This window comes from Erythrolamprus reginae, chromosome 8 (assembly GCF_031021105.1).
Source record: "Erythrolamprus reginae isolate rEryReg1 chromosome 8, rEryReg1.hap1, whole genome shotgun sequence".
Classification (NCBI taxonomy): domain Eukaryota; kingdom Metazoa; phylum Chordata; class Lepidosauria; order Squamata; family Dipsadidae; genus Erythrolamprus; species Erythrolamprus reginae.
In genome coordinates, this window is record NC_091957.1 from 17,342,967 (window position 1) to 17,355,242 (window position 12,276).

Below are 12,276 nucleotides of genomic sequence, written 5' to 3' on the forward strand. Positions count from 1 at the left end.
TAAAAAAAATCCAAAACTTTAAGGCTTAAAGAAAAAAATAAAGAGGGACTCTGAGGCGGCGAGGAGGAGCATGTGCCTCCCATAAACCCGGCGCGAGGCTGCCTCCCATACACTGCGCCAGAGAAAGAGGCGCAGGGAACGGCAGAATACTGACTGGGCCTTCGTACCGCTCTCAAATTTCCTGGGAAATTTTTCCAGGCTCGGGTTCTTAAGTAGAAAATGTTTCTTAAGAAGAGGCAAAAAAATCTTGAACACCCGGTTCATATCTAGAAAAGTTCTTAAATAGAGGCATTCTTAAGTAGAGGTACCACTGTAAGTCTAAATGCTATTGCTATTGCTATGTGGGGTGGAAAAGAAGGGCAACATTGCCATTATCACAACTGTGAGCCCCTGTTTGGTGGGGCTTTATGTGTGTGGGGGGGGGTGTCGATGCTAACTCACCGGCTCATCCGTGGCATTTTGCATGGATACGTTTTTGATGCAGATGCCAAAGGCAAAAGGCTGGGACGGATTGGAGACCCCATCCTCAAATCTCAGGTGTACGTCTTGAATGTTCAGCTGAGAAAAACAAGGGGAGGGCCCCTTTTTAATTTTGCTTTCTAAATAAGCTGGCGCAGACGCGATCCTCTCCAGAAACACAACTGCAGGCAGAATGTGGGCTTGCTGGCTTAGCACAGGTAGCCCTTGACGCATGACGAAAACTGAGCCCAAACTCTCTGTTGCTAAGCGAGACTTTGATCAAGTGAGCTTTGCCCCATTTTTACGACCACTCTGGCCATGGTCGCTAAGGGAATCCCCCGTGTTTAGTGTTAAAATAGGAAATAACTAAATGGTATGTTTGTACCCATAAATGCTTTAATCATTTTAATCATTACCCAGGACTGAACTTTTATAATAATTCAAGAAAATTGAGCTACTTGCCTAATCTGTTATCATACTGAACCTTGTGGGTTCAGTACAAAACCTTAAAATGTGACTGTGCTCCTCAACAAATAATGCTGTCTGTCATTTGTCCTTTTGGTGGCTATTCAAATAATGGGACTTAATCCACCGAAAAAGACTCCAAGCACTTATTTGAAAACTTATCTTGGTCGGTAAGCCACTCCCACCCAGTCACATGATTTATCAGGCCACTCCCACATGGTCACATGGCTGGCAAGCCTCTCCTACCCGGTCACATGACCATCAAGCTACACCCACAATATAAGCCATGCCCACAGTGTGGCAATAAAATTTTTGGCAGTCCATCACTGCTCATACATATACTTAACATACATGAACACATCCCACGTAGATACATAAAAGGAAACTTGAGTGTTTACAAGGTGGATGTTACCAGGGACAAGCCTGCGTCCGAATCTAGATGTTCCGCTCCGAGTCCTCAGAGAGGGGCGGCATGCAAGTCTAATAAATTATTATTATTATTATTATTATTATTATTATTAGTGACCGTTTGAAGTTACGACAGCACTGAGAAAAAGGGAGCGTTTTTAACACTTAGGACCATTGCAGCATCTCCCACAGCCAGTGGATCAAAATTCAGACCGTTGGCCACGGACTCCATTTACGATGGTCACAAGCCATGGATCACCCCGTAGGGAACTCTTCGGCCATTCCACTTACTTCAATGTTCTCCACAATCCGGGTGACAACAGAGGCGGTGACTGAATACCAGTAGGACTCTCCGACCTGCTCCCGTTCTTTCTAAAGAAAGATGAAAAGCAGGATTCGAACTGGCAGGGAACACAAATAATTCAAGCGAGCACTCTCATTTTAATATCAGTTTGGATTAGATGATTAAATTAGAATTAGAAATAGAATAGAAAAGAGAATAGAAAGAGAATTGAAAATAAAAAGAGAATAGAATACAAAAGAGAAGTAAGAATGGAATGGAATAAAACGAATAATAAATTATAGAATTAGAAGAATAGAAATATAGAATAGAAATGGAAATGGGATGGGATAGGAATAGAACAGAGTAATAGAATATAGACTATAGAATTGGAATAGAATAGAAATATAGACTATAAATAGAAAGAAATTAGAATGGAATGGAATGAATAATAAAATACAGAATTAGAATAGAATAGAAATATAGAATAGAAATAGGAATGACATGGAATGGAATAGAATAGAGTAATAAAATATAGAATTAGAATTAGAATAGAAATATAGAATAAAAATAGAAAAGGGTAGAAAAAGAGAATAAAAACAGAACAGAATATAATAGACTAGAATAGAATAATCTGGGGTTCTGATAAGAAATCACCCAAGATTATTTTTTCTTTTTCATAGGAAACGGACTCACTTTCCATTTTTCTTCCAGAGCCAGTAGAAGCGCTTTCTTGTTCTCCTCCTCCAACAATCTCTCTTGCGCTTCCACGAACTCCTCCTCCTTCTCCGGTGAGCCAATGAGGTACAATTTCGACACTGAGATCACCCAGGGGTCGATGTGGGGACGGTAGAACGGGATCTGCAAGGTGATTTTGCCGACAAACCCTAGAAGGGTGAAAGGAGAAATGTGAACATGATTCTAGGAGCGGGTCAAGAGTGTCTAAGGCAAAACTGACAGCTAAGCAGAAGGACGCTTTTAAATGTGGGGCCGGTAATGTGGCAGTTAAGGCAGGGGGGCAGGGTCTACGAACTTGGACATTATGACTTGTGGATTTCAAATTCCCCAGCCAGCCTCTCTCTCCCTTCTTCCCTTTCTTTTCTCTCTTTTTCTCTTTCATTTTATTTCTTTCAAGATCTTTTTTTCTCTCCTCTCTCTTTTCTCTCCCTCTTGCCCTCCCTGTCTCTTTCTCCTCTTTCTTTCCTCTCTCCTTTCTTTATTTCAATTTCTTTCTTTCCTTTTCTTCCCTCCACCCATTTTTCTCTCTTTCTGTTCTTTCTCTTTCTCATCTTCTCTCTCTTTCTCCTTTCTTTCCTTTTTCTCTTTTGCTTTCTTTCACTTTCTCTCCTCCCCACTCTACCTTCTTTCTTTCTCTCATCTTTCCTTGTTCTGCTCTTTCCTTTTATTCTCCTTTCTTCCTTTCAATTTTCCTCTCTTTCCTTTTCTTTCCTCCACCCATCTTTCTCTCTTTCTCTGTTCTTTCTCCTCTCTCTCTTTCTTTTTCTCCTTTTTCTCTTTTGCTTTCTTTCACTTTCTCTCCTCCCCTCACTCTACCTTCTCTGTCTCTTTTTTCCTCTTTTCCTGTTCTACTCTATCCTTTCTCTCTTTCTTTCAGTTTTTCTTTCTTTCTCTCCTTTCTTCCTCCGCCTATCTTTTCCTCTTTCTCTTCTTTCTCATCTCCCCTTTCTCTCCTCTTTCTTTCTCTCCTCTCTTTCAATTTCTTTCTCTCCTCCTTCTTTCTCTCCTCCACTCCCCTCTCTCCCTCCCGTCCCCCCCCCGCAAAATACCTACCAGCTTTCACTTCAAACGGCAACAATTCCTTCAAGGCATCCTTCTTGAGTGGTAGGTTCTCCAACTCTACGGCCCCTGAAGGAAGAGGGGGAAAGCCAAAAGAAAGGATAAAGTAGTAAAACCTAAGACAAAAACATCCTTTGGACGATGCCCTAATATCACAGAATAATCTAGATAAGGGAAAGAGACAAGCTAATAGCTGCCGGAGAGCTATAAGCCCAGACGATGAGGTTTTATCCAGGCGACTGTTGACTGAGTGTGTGATGTACGAGGGTGTAGCTCTTGCGGGGAATGTTCCCGGGGGAAGTTGGTATCCCAATACTAACTTAAATGAGTCTAAAGATTCATTTATGCCACCAGACTTGGGGCGATTAGACCTTAGCCCTCCGGCCGACAAATGTTATGTATGGTTGCTGTTTGAATGGGTACAATTGATTTTTAATATACCGGTAATTAGGGATTTTAGACTAGCTTAGGTTTAATTAATTGGATTTAGCCTACTGTATTTTATTGTTTCTTTTTATATGTCGTAGAGCTGTCCTGAGTCCTAGGAGAGGGGTGGCAATATAAATCCAATAAATAAATAAATAAATACACTTACTTCCAGTACCCCACCCAGGTTAAGGTTCATCCCCCATCCCCACACCCACAAGTTGATCATGAGGACCAGTCTGAAAGCAGGAATTACACCAACCTCCTCCTTACATCCAATGGTGCAGAACCAAGGATGACCCTGGACTCTAACAAAGGAATTTGTTGTGGCTAGTAACTTTCCCTCTCATGCAATTGCTCCTCCCAGTAACCATGATACTATTCTACTGTGGCAGGCCAAAGTCTCTAACTCCAAATGACACGTGCCTTGTAACGTTACTTTCCAGATAGAAACATAAGACGATTGACGGCAGAAAAAGACCTCCTGGTCCATCTAGTCTGCCCTTATACTATTTCCTGTATTTTATCTTAGGGTGGATCTATGTTTATCCCAGGCATGTTTAAATTCTGTTCCTGTGGATTTACCAACCACGTCTGCTGTAAGTTTGTTCCAAGCATCTACTCCTCTTTCAGTCAAATAATATTTTCTCACGTTGCTTCTGATCTTTCCCCCAACTAACCTCAGATTTTGCCCCCTTGTTCTTTGGTTCACGTTCCTATTAAAAATACTTCTCTCTTGAACCTTATTTAACCCTTTCACATATTTTAATGTTTCGATCGTGTCCCCCGTTTCCCTTCTGTCCTCCAGACTAGACAGATGGAGTTCATGAAGTCTTTCCTGATAGGTTTGATGCTTAAGACCTTCCACCATTTTTGTAGCCTGCCTTTGGACCCGTTCAATTTTATTAATTTCTTTTTGTAGGTATTCCAAATGTGGTTACACCAGCGCTGTATACAGCGGGATCACAATCTCCCTCCCTGAACAGCCAACAAGGCAGGGTTTAGCATGGTCACTCAGCCAGCGTAATACCCTGTTTCCCTGAAAATAAGTCACTCCCGAAAGTAAAACATAGGAGAGGTTCCGTAGAATTGCCTAATACAAGGCATCCCCTGAAAGTAAGACGTAGGAGATGTTTCATTTTGCAGCATTCCCAAACAGAACATATATAACATATATTTGAAGAAAGTATAATTGTTGTACATGGAAATAATGATACCGTAGTAGTAAGAAATTCTTGATAGGATTCACAGTTTGTCTGGTTATGCTGGTTTGTGATGACGGCTACTGTACAGTATATAATAAATGTTCTTTTTTTTTGTTCAGCAATAAATGTGAATTTTTCTTCATTGAAAAAAAATAAGACATCCCCTGAAAATAAGACGTAGCACATCTTTGGGAGCAAAAATTAATATAAGACGCTGTCTTATTTTCAGGGAAACAGGGTAGCAGCACAAGATTCATGAAAAGAACCAAAGACAGTGGCTATTTTTCTTTTCTATTTTTAATTTTGAAAAAAAGGTTTTATTGAATATATACATATTAAAACAAGACAATGGATAATCTTTCCCTTAGTGTTATATAATACAGTGTTTTGGGTTGAACATACAGACAAAACAAATACAACAAGAACAACAAAACCCCCGCCGTTGGCCAAAATCTCTCTGGAGGCCTTACCTTTGAGGAGAGCGACCGAGAGCTGGTCTGTGTTCAGGTTACTGACATATTTGCCCAGGTAAGTGTTCAGGACCCACGCGATCAACCCTTCCAACATGGCGACTCCAAAGAAGAAGCGACTCAGACCATCATTGACAGCTTCTTCTTTCCATGGTTCGAAGGAGGCACAGAAGCAAACGCTGGTTGGTCCACGCTTGGCAGTCTGTGAAAACAGATCCGGAGAGAAACCAGATTGAAAGTGCGCTTTTCTCACACTCTACGTTGGCACGCTTTGGGTGGCAAGCCAACAAGTCCTGTTTAAACTTAATAACTGGGTTACTGTCGTGCAGTGTTTCTCAACCTCAGAGAGTTTGAGAAGGGACCTTATAGGTCATCTAGTCCAACCCCACGTGGTTTTTCTTTGTTCGGTTTTATTTTCTCCCGAAAAGCAAGAAAAAGGAAAATTTTAGGAAGCAGCAATAGGAAGGAGCCTGAAAATTGATAGAGATGCTCCTGGCCTACCTTGCATGGCTGGTTGGAAGAGGCCAAAGAATTAGAAATAAGAAGTCCTTAATTTCAAGTCAAACTAGTGCAGAGAGGAGTGGGTGGGGGAAGGCAGTGGCCTTTAGACTACAACACAAACACACACTTTGCCAGGCTCTTCTTCCTTTCCCAGCGCACGCACACACACCTTTCCATGGGTGGGGAGAAAAAGAAAGAATGCCGCAATACTTGCCTATCACACCCAGATCAAATGATATGCCGCTATAAAAACCGGGCTGCTGTGCCAAGATTTTGCCGGCTGAAAGTTAATTTTTCCCTCATTGCTTCTTGGGGAAAATAATAAAGAGAGATTAAAAGCTTTTGCAACTCTTGGGCAACAAGGGATGCACCAGATAGGCTTTGTAGTACCAGCACCATGGGACTTTGTGGTATCATTGGTGCTTGCTAACTATGGCGACGACCCATTTTCTCCTCCCGTTGATTGGAAGGTAAATTTAATCTTGCAAAAAGGAACAGCAAAAAATGCAAGTGGTCCTCGACTTGCGACCGCAAAATTTACGTTGCTAAGTGGGACATCAGTGAAGTGAGTTTGGCCCCTTTGCCACGTTTTGATCACGTGACCAGGATGGGGGGGGGGAATACGGTCCAAAGTTGTTTTTATCGGCACCATTTTATCACCAAAATGGATGGTTGCAACTCAAGGACCGCCTGTAGCGATAATGAAACAACGAACAGATCCTGAAATGGATTAAACAGAGTTGGAAGGGACCTTGTAGGTCATCTAGTCCAACCCCAGGCGAGTTTTTGTTTTGTTTTGTTTTCTCCTGAAAAGCAAGAAAAAGGGAAATTTAAGGAAGCAGCCTGAAAATTGACAGCGATGCTCCTGGTCTACCTTGCAGGGTTGGTTGGAAGAAGCCAAAGAATTAGAAATAAGAAGTCCTGTTATTATTATTATTATTATTATTAATTAGATTTGTGTGCCGCCCCTCTCCGTAAATAATAATAATTTATTATTCTCCCATTCCTCCCACTTTTCCTGCCCCAGCAACAACTTTATTCCTACAGGCAGTCCCCGAACTTACGCCGACTTCATCTAGTGACAGTTCTAAAGTTATAACAGCTCAGAAAAAAAAAGGGACCAGATCGCTTTTTTTCGCATTTACAACCTTTGCCAGCATTTGCATTTAGAGGCTCGGCCACTGATTCGTACTTATGACGGTGTCCCGGAAGTCACAAGCTCAACCCCCTTTTTTGGGCGACTTTCTGACCAGCCAAGTCCACGGGAAGAGGTGGACTTGCTTAACATCTGCAGCGATTCGCTTCCCAACTGGGGGCAAGAAACGTGATCCAAATGGAGAAGACTCGTATTTATGACCGTTTCTGGTGTGTCCCCCCCTCCCACCCCCGTTAGTCAAGTAATCCAAATGCTTGGCGGCCGACTCCTATTTACGACGGCAAATGACTCGTATTTATGTCGGTTACAGGCATCCTGGGAGAGGTCACACGATTCCTCCTTTTGTGGCCTACTGGCCTGCAAGGAAAGCTATGCTCACTTAACAACCATGTTACTCAATTAAGAATGGAAGCAATTCATTTAATGACCGCGGGATTCACTTAATGTAACTGGGGTCAAGCACATGATCCAAACTGAGAAGACTCGCATTTATGACCATTTCGGCATCCCCTCCCACCCCGTTGGTCAAGTAATCCAAATGCTTAGCGGTCGACTCCTACTTATGACGGCAAATGACTCGTATTTATGTCGGACATAGCCGTCCCCAGGGGAAAGTCACACGATTCCCCCTTTTGCGACCTCCTGGCCTGCAGGGAAAGTCAGGTTCGCTTAACGACCCTGTTAACTCAATTCAGAATGGAAGGGATTCACTTAACGATCGGGGACTCGCTTAACAACCGCGGCGAGCAAGATCGTCCAATGGGACAGTCTGGTTCGTTTAACGACCATGTCACTCAATGAAAAACAGAAATATTCCAAAAAGATCAATTTGTATATTACAGATAAGAGGAACTACAAACCTATGGACAGATGGCTATCCAAACGTCACAAAGAATGAATAAAATCCAAACAGCTTGAAATAATTTGATTTAAATCTTAAAAGTCACAAGCTAGCGGTCAACAACACAGTTGACAAACTAGTAGTACTGATAAAAGGTTCAGATGATAACATCATAAATCTCTGGAGTTTAACTAGACTGTACGAGACTTAAACATAAAGAAATAAGAGGAAAAATATAAACTATACTGCTCAACAAAATAAAGGGAACACTGAAAGAACACATCCTAGATCTTGTTGTGGTTAGCTCTGCCCCAGCTCCTGCCCCAAGGAATGTGCAGGTGGATGGGGGGTAAACATCCACATGCCGCAGGTCTGTTTTGCTCCTGATGGAATCTGCCGACGAAGCCTCCTCTGACCAAGGAAGCGTGAGTGACAGGGAAGAGGGGAGTTTGGCAGACAGCCCAGGAGGAGATCAATCATCTGTATCATCCCTGGATTCTGAACAAGAATTAATGACACATCCATGCATGCGTAGAGTGATGCATAGGAGACAACAATGTTCAAGGATTATTACAAGAGAAAATGTGGCCATCTGTGGTTGGGTGGGGCTGCTGTAATTAGTGCTACAGATAAAAGTGCAGCTTGGTGTTTTAGCCTCATGGCAGTTTATCTGATTCATTGTTTCGTCAAGATTGTGGTTTTTGTACTGTTCAAGATTGTGTGTGGACTTTCTGGACTTTAGAATTGGACTCAATTTCCCAGTTATTGGGTGAGCAATTGGATTGCATTTAACCTGTGCCTTGTGTGTACCAGAAAATCCCTTTGACATTTAAAAAGGGAGCTGTTTCTGTTTTTCTGTTTATAAAAAGTTTTGGGTTTTCCTTTTATCGTGCGGTGTGTGTCTTCCTGGACTAATTACCGTGTAATTACGGGCGGTTGAGACACGGCAGAACAGATCTGAATGAATGAAATATTCTCATTGAATACTTTGTTCTGTACAAAACTGAATGTGCTGACAACATGTGAAATTGATTGTCAATCAGTGTTGTGGACACTGATGTGGACAGTCTGATTTCACAGAAGTTTGGTATACAGTACTTGGAGTTATATTGTGTTGTTAAAGGGTCCCCTTTCTTTTTTTTGAGCAGTGTATATTAATCCATATATCCACAATATATCCATACATATATTGTGCACCTGGTGATAAGTTACTATAAACAAACTCGATGTATCCTAAAAATAATCTCTTATATTCATAATATTATTTTTTCACTTTTATGATGTGTACCATGTATAATTCATATTATGGAAATGTCCATTTAATGTTTTGTTTTTGTTGTGGTGGTTCCCCACCCCTCACCCTTTCTTGTTATGTATGTTCTGTTTGTCTTTTTTTTTAAAAAATTATTTAACCAATAAAAAGCATTAAAAAAAAAGACCGGAAGGGATTCACTTAACAACCAAGTGACTCGCTTAAAAACTTAGACATGGCCATTCCTGAGGTGTGTGTGTGTTCAGCTGTGGTCATAAGTCAAGGACCGACTGTGGGAGAAGGGATTATAATAAATATTTTATATTTATAAATATTATAAATATTTATATATACTGTATATGTATCACATTTTTTTTGCTGAATTTTTAAAATTAAAGGAGACTAGGATGGCACTATTTCGGCCTTGTTCTGGCCTCATCAGCTAGCCACACTCTTACTGGGATTTGATTTGGCAGCCTCTGCCGAATTAACCTCTAGGCCACCAGATCTGATCCCTTTCAGCTCTGTATATATAATATATATATATAATATTTATATATGTTTTTTTCTCTGTTGGAGAAATCCTAGTCTCCCTTAATTTTAAAAATTCAGCAAAAACATGTAACATATATATATATATGTATGTATGTATGTATGTATGTATGTATATATGTATGTTATATATATATATATACATACTGTATATGTATGTTTTCGTAGATTTTCACGGGTATATGTATTTAGATTGTTCTGAGTTCGGGTTTTACCCCGTGTAATATTTTGAGTGTACATCAATAAAATATTAGAAAAATATTAGGAATAATAAAGAAGAAAAAATCATTGGGAATAATAGAGTTCATATTCATGAAGCTAGTAAAAATATAAAGAGACATTTGAGGGAGAGGGGCAAAAATATCCCCCTTCTTAGTTTTATATTTTTTTGGTGCGGTGGGAGGAAATTCAATGTTTTTTGTGAGGGGAAAAAAAAATTGGGCCCGTCCCACCTCGCAGGGCTGGCGTTAAGGGGGGGCGAGGAGTGGCGGGGGAGCCCTCTCCTCTTCCCTTTCCCGACATGCTTTGCTCCAGCTGAGGTAAAAGTCACCTCCGTCTTTTTTCGGGCGGGGAGGGCTCCCCCGCTGAGCGCTCCCTCACGTGAGCCCCCGCCTCGCTTGAGGAACCCCCTCCTCCACCCCCGGCGACTCCCCCTCCCGCCCCTGCCCTGCTCCTTACCTCCGACGCTGCTCGCGGCACGGCGGCGGCGGCGGGGGCCCCGCCGGAAGTCCCGCCCCGCGTCGGGTCGTGGCCCGGCCGCGCAACCCCGACGATCGAGCACCGAGCGGCTAGATCGGCCCTCATGGGCGGAGGGGGGAAAGAGAAACAGGAAGAGGCGGTTGTCTTGGCGACGGAGGGAAGGGGCGGGCGTGGGACTGAGCTTCTGCCCGCGGGTGGTGTAGTGGCTGAGATTGAGCCAGCAGAGGGCGTTGTCGAGCCATGCTCGGAGGATCTCAGTGAATATAGGATTTTATATAGGATATATAAACTATAGAATAAAGAAAACAAGCTATTTAGAATATAGACTGTTGGATATAGAATATGCATATGCACTAGCATGCCTCCAGTCCCCTGTTCTATTTTCTCCCCTATATGTTGGGGAGCTTTTGTCACATTTTCTTAAGCTATTCAAAACCCACCTATGTCGCTGGGTAGATTTATGTATGGTATGACTGAGTTGTATGGTTTTAATAATGGTTTTATTATGTGTTTTTAATATATTGGATTTGTGACATTGTATTTTGTTGTGAGCCGCCCCGAGTCCTTGGAGAGAGGCAGCATACAAATCTAATAAATTATTGTTATTGTTGTTGTTATTATTATTATTTTCTCTGCCTATTTTGTAAACCGATCAGACTTGTCACCGATCAGCGTGATATTTTTGGGAGGGAATTTATTATTATTATTATTATTATTATTATTATTATTATTATTATTATTATCATCATGATCATCATCACAGCAAACGAGATTGATATGCTGAATTTCATATCACAATATCACAAGTCAAACACTTCCCAAGCGTCTAAGACTGTATTATTATTATTATTATTATTATTATTATTATTATTATTAGTAGTAGTAGTAGTAGTAGTAGTAGTAGTAGTATTCTTTTTGTTTTTATATTTGTATACCGCCCGTCTCCAAAGACTCAGAGCGGTTCACAACAAGCAATATACAGAGTACAAATCCAATATTAAAAACAGTATTTAAAACCCTTATAGTAAAAAACAATCATACAACCCAAATACATACATAAATCATAATAGCTGAGGGGTATATTAATTTCCCCGTGCCTGGCTTTATAGGTCATAATCAACACTTTGAATTGTGACCAGAAACTGATTTAACTGATATAACTTTTCTTCTATTCCTATATCTCTTCTTCTGTTCCATCATTGACATATTTTATTCCTATATCTTCTCTTCTATTTTTTCATTGATATATCTTACTACGTAGGAGTATTTCCTCTGTAACCTTCATTGTGTTTTGGACAAAAGTAAATAAATAAATAAAAATAAATAAAATAAACTATAGAACAGTGTTTCCCAACCTTGGCAACTTGAAGATATTTGGACTTCAACTCCCAGAATTTCCCAGCCAGCAAATGCTGGCTGGTGAATTCTGGGAATTGAAGTCCAGATATCTTCAAGTTGCCAAGGTTGGGAAACACTGCTGTAGAATATATAATGGAATGGAATAGAGCAGAACATGGGATAGAATGGAACAGAATGGAATGTAATGTAATGGAATAGAATAGAGTAGAGTAGAGTAGAATAGAATAATAGAATAAAGTAGAATATGCGATAGAAGAATAGAAATTAGAATAGAATAGAGTCCTTCCCCACAGCATCTCTGGGGAATTCTGGGAGTCCACAAATCTTAAAAGTAGCTAACTGGGGAATTCTGGGAGTCGAAATTTAATTTATAAGCCACTCAACTCTTGCCGGACTCGGCGGTATA

General features: G+C 41.0%; 1 protein-coding gene across 2 annotated transcripts in view; it reads right to left on the reverse strand.

Annotated features, from left to right (window-relative positions):
- VPS13D (vacuolar protein sorting 13 homolog D) overlaps positions 1 to 10,550 on the reverse strand; it is a 132,183-nt gene extending 121,633 nt beyond the window's left edge. For both annotated transcript variants that reach the window (XM_070759063.1, XM_070759061.1), the window contains exons 1-6: positions 10,491 to 10,550; positions 5,511 to 5,712; positions 3,404 to 3,478; positions 2,309 to 2,499; positions 1,624 to 1,704; positions 442 to 558 (exon numbers count right to left, since the gene is read on the reverse strand). In XM_070759063.1, the coding sequence (XP_070615164.1) occupies positions 442 to 558; positions 1,624 to 1,704; positions 2,309 to 2,499; positions 3,404 to 3,478; positions 5,511 to 5,607 (561 nt within the window). In that variant the 5' untranslated portion in view covers positions 5,608 to 5,712; positions 10,491 to 10,550. The remainder of the gene's footprint in view (positions 1 to 441; positions 559 to 1,623; positions 1,705 to 2,308; positions 2,500 to 3,403; positions 3,479 to 5,510; positions 5,713 to 10,490) is intronic.
- Between the last annotated feature and the right edge of the window lie 1,726 nt (positions 10,551 to 12,276).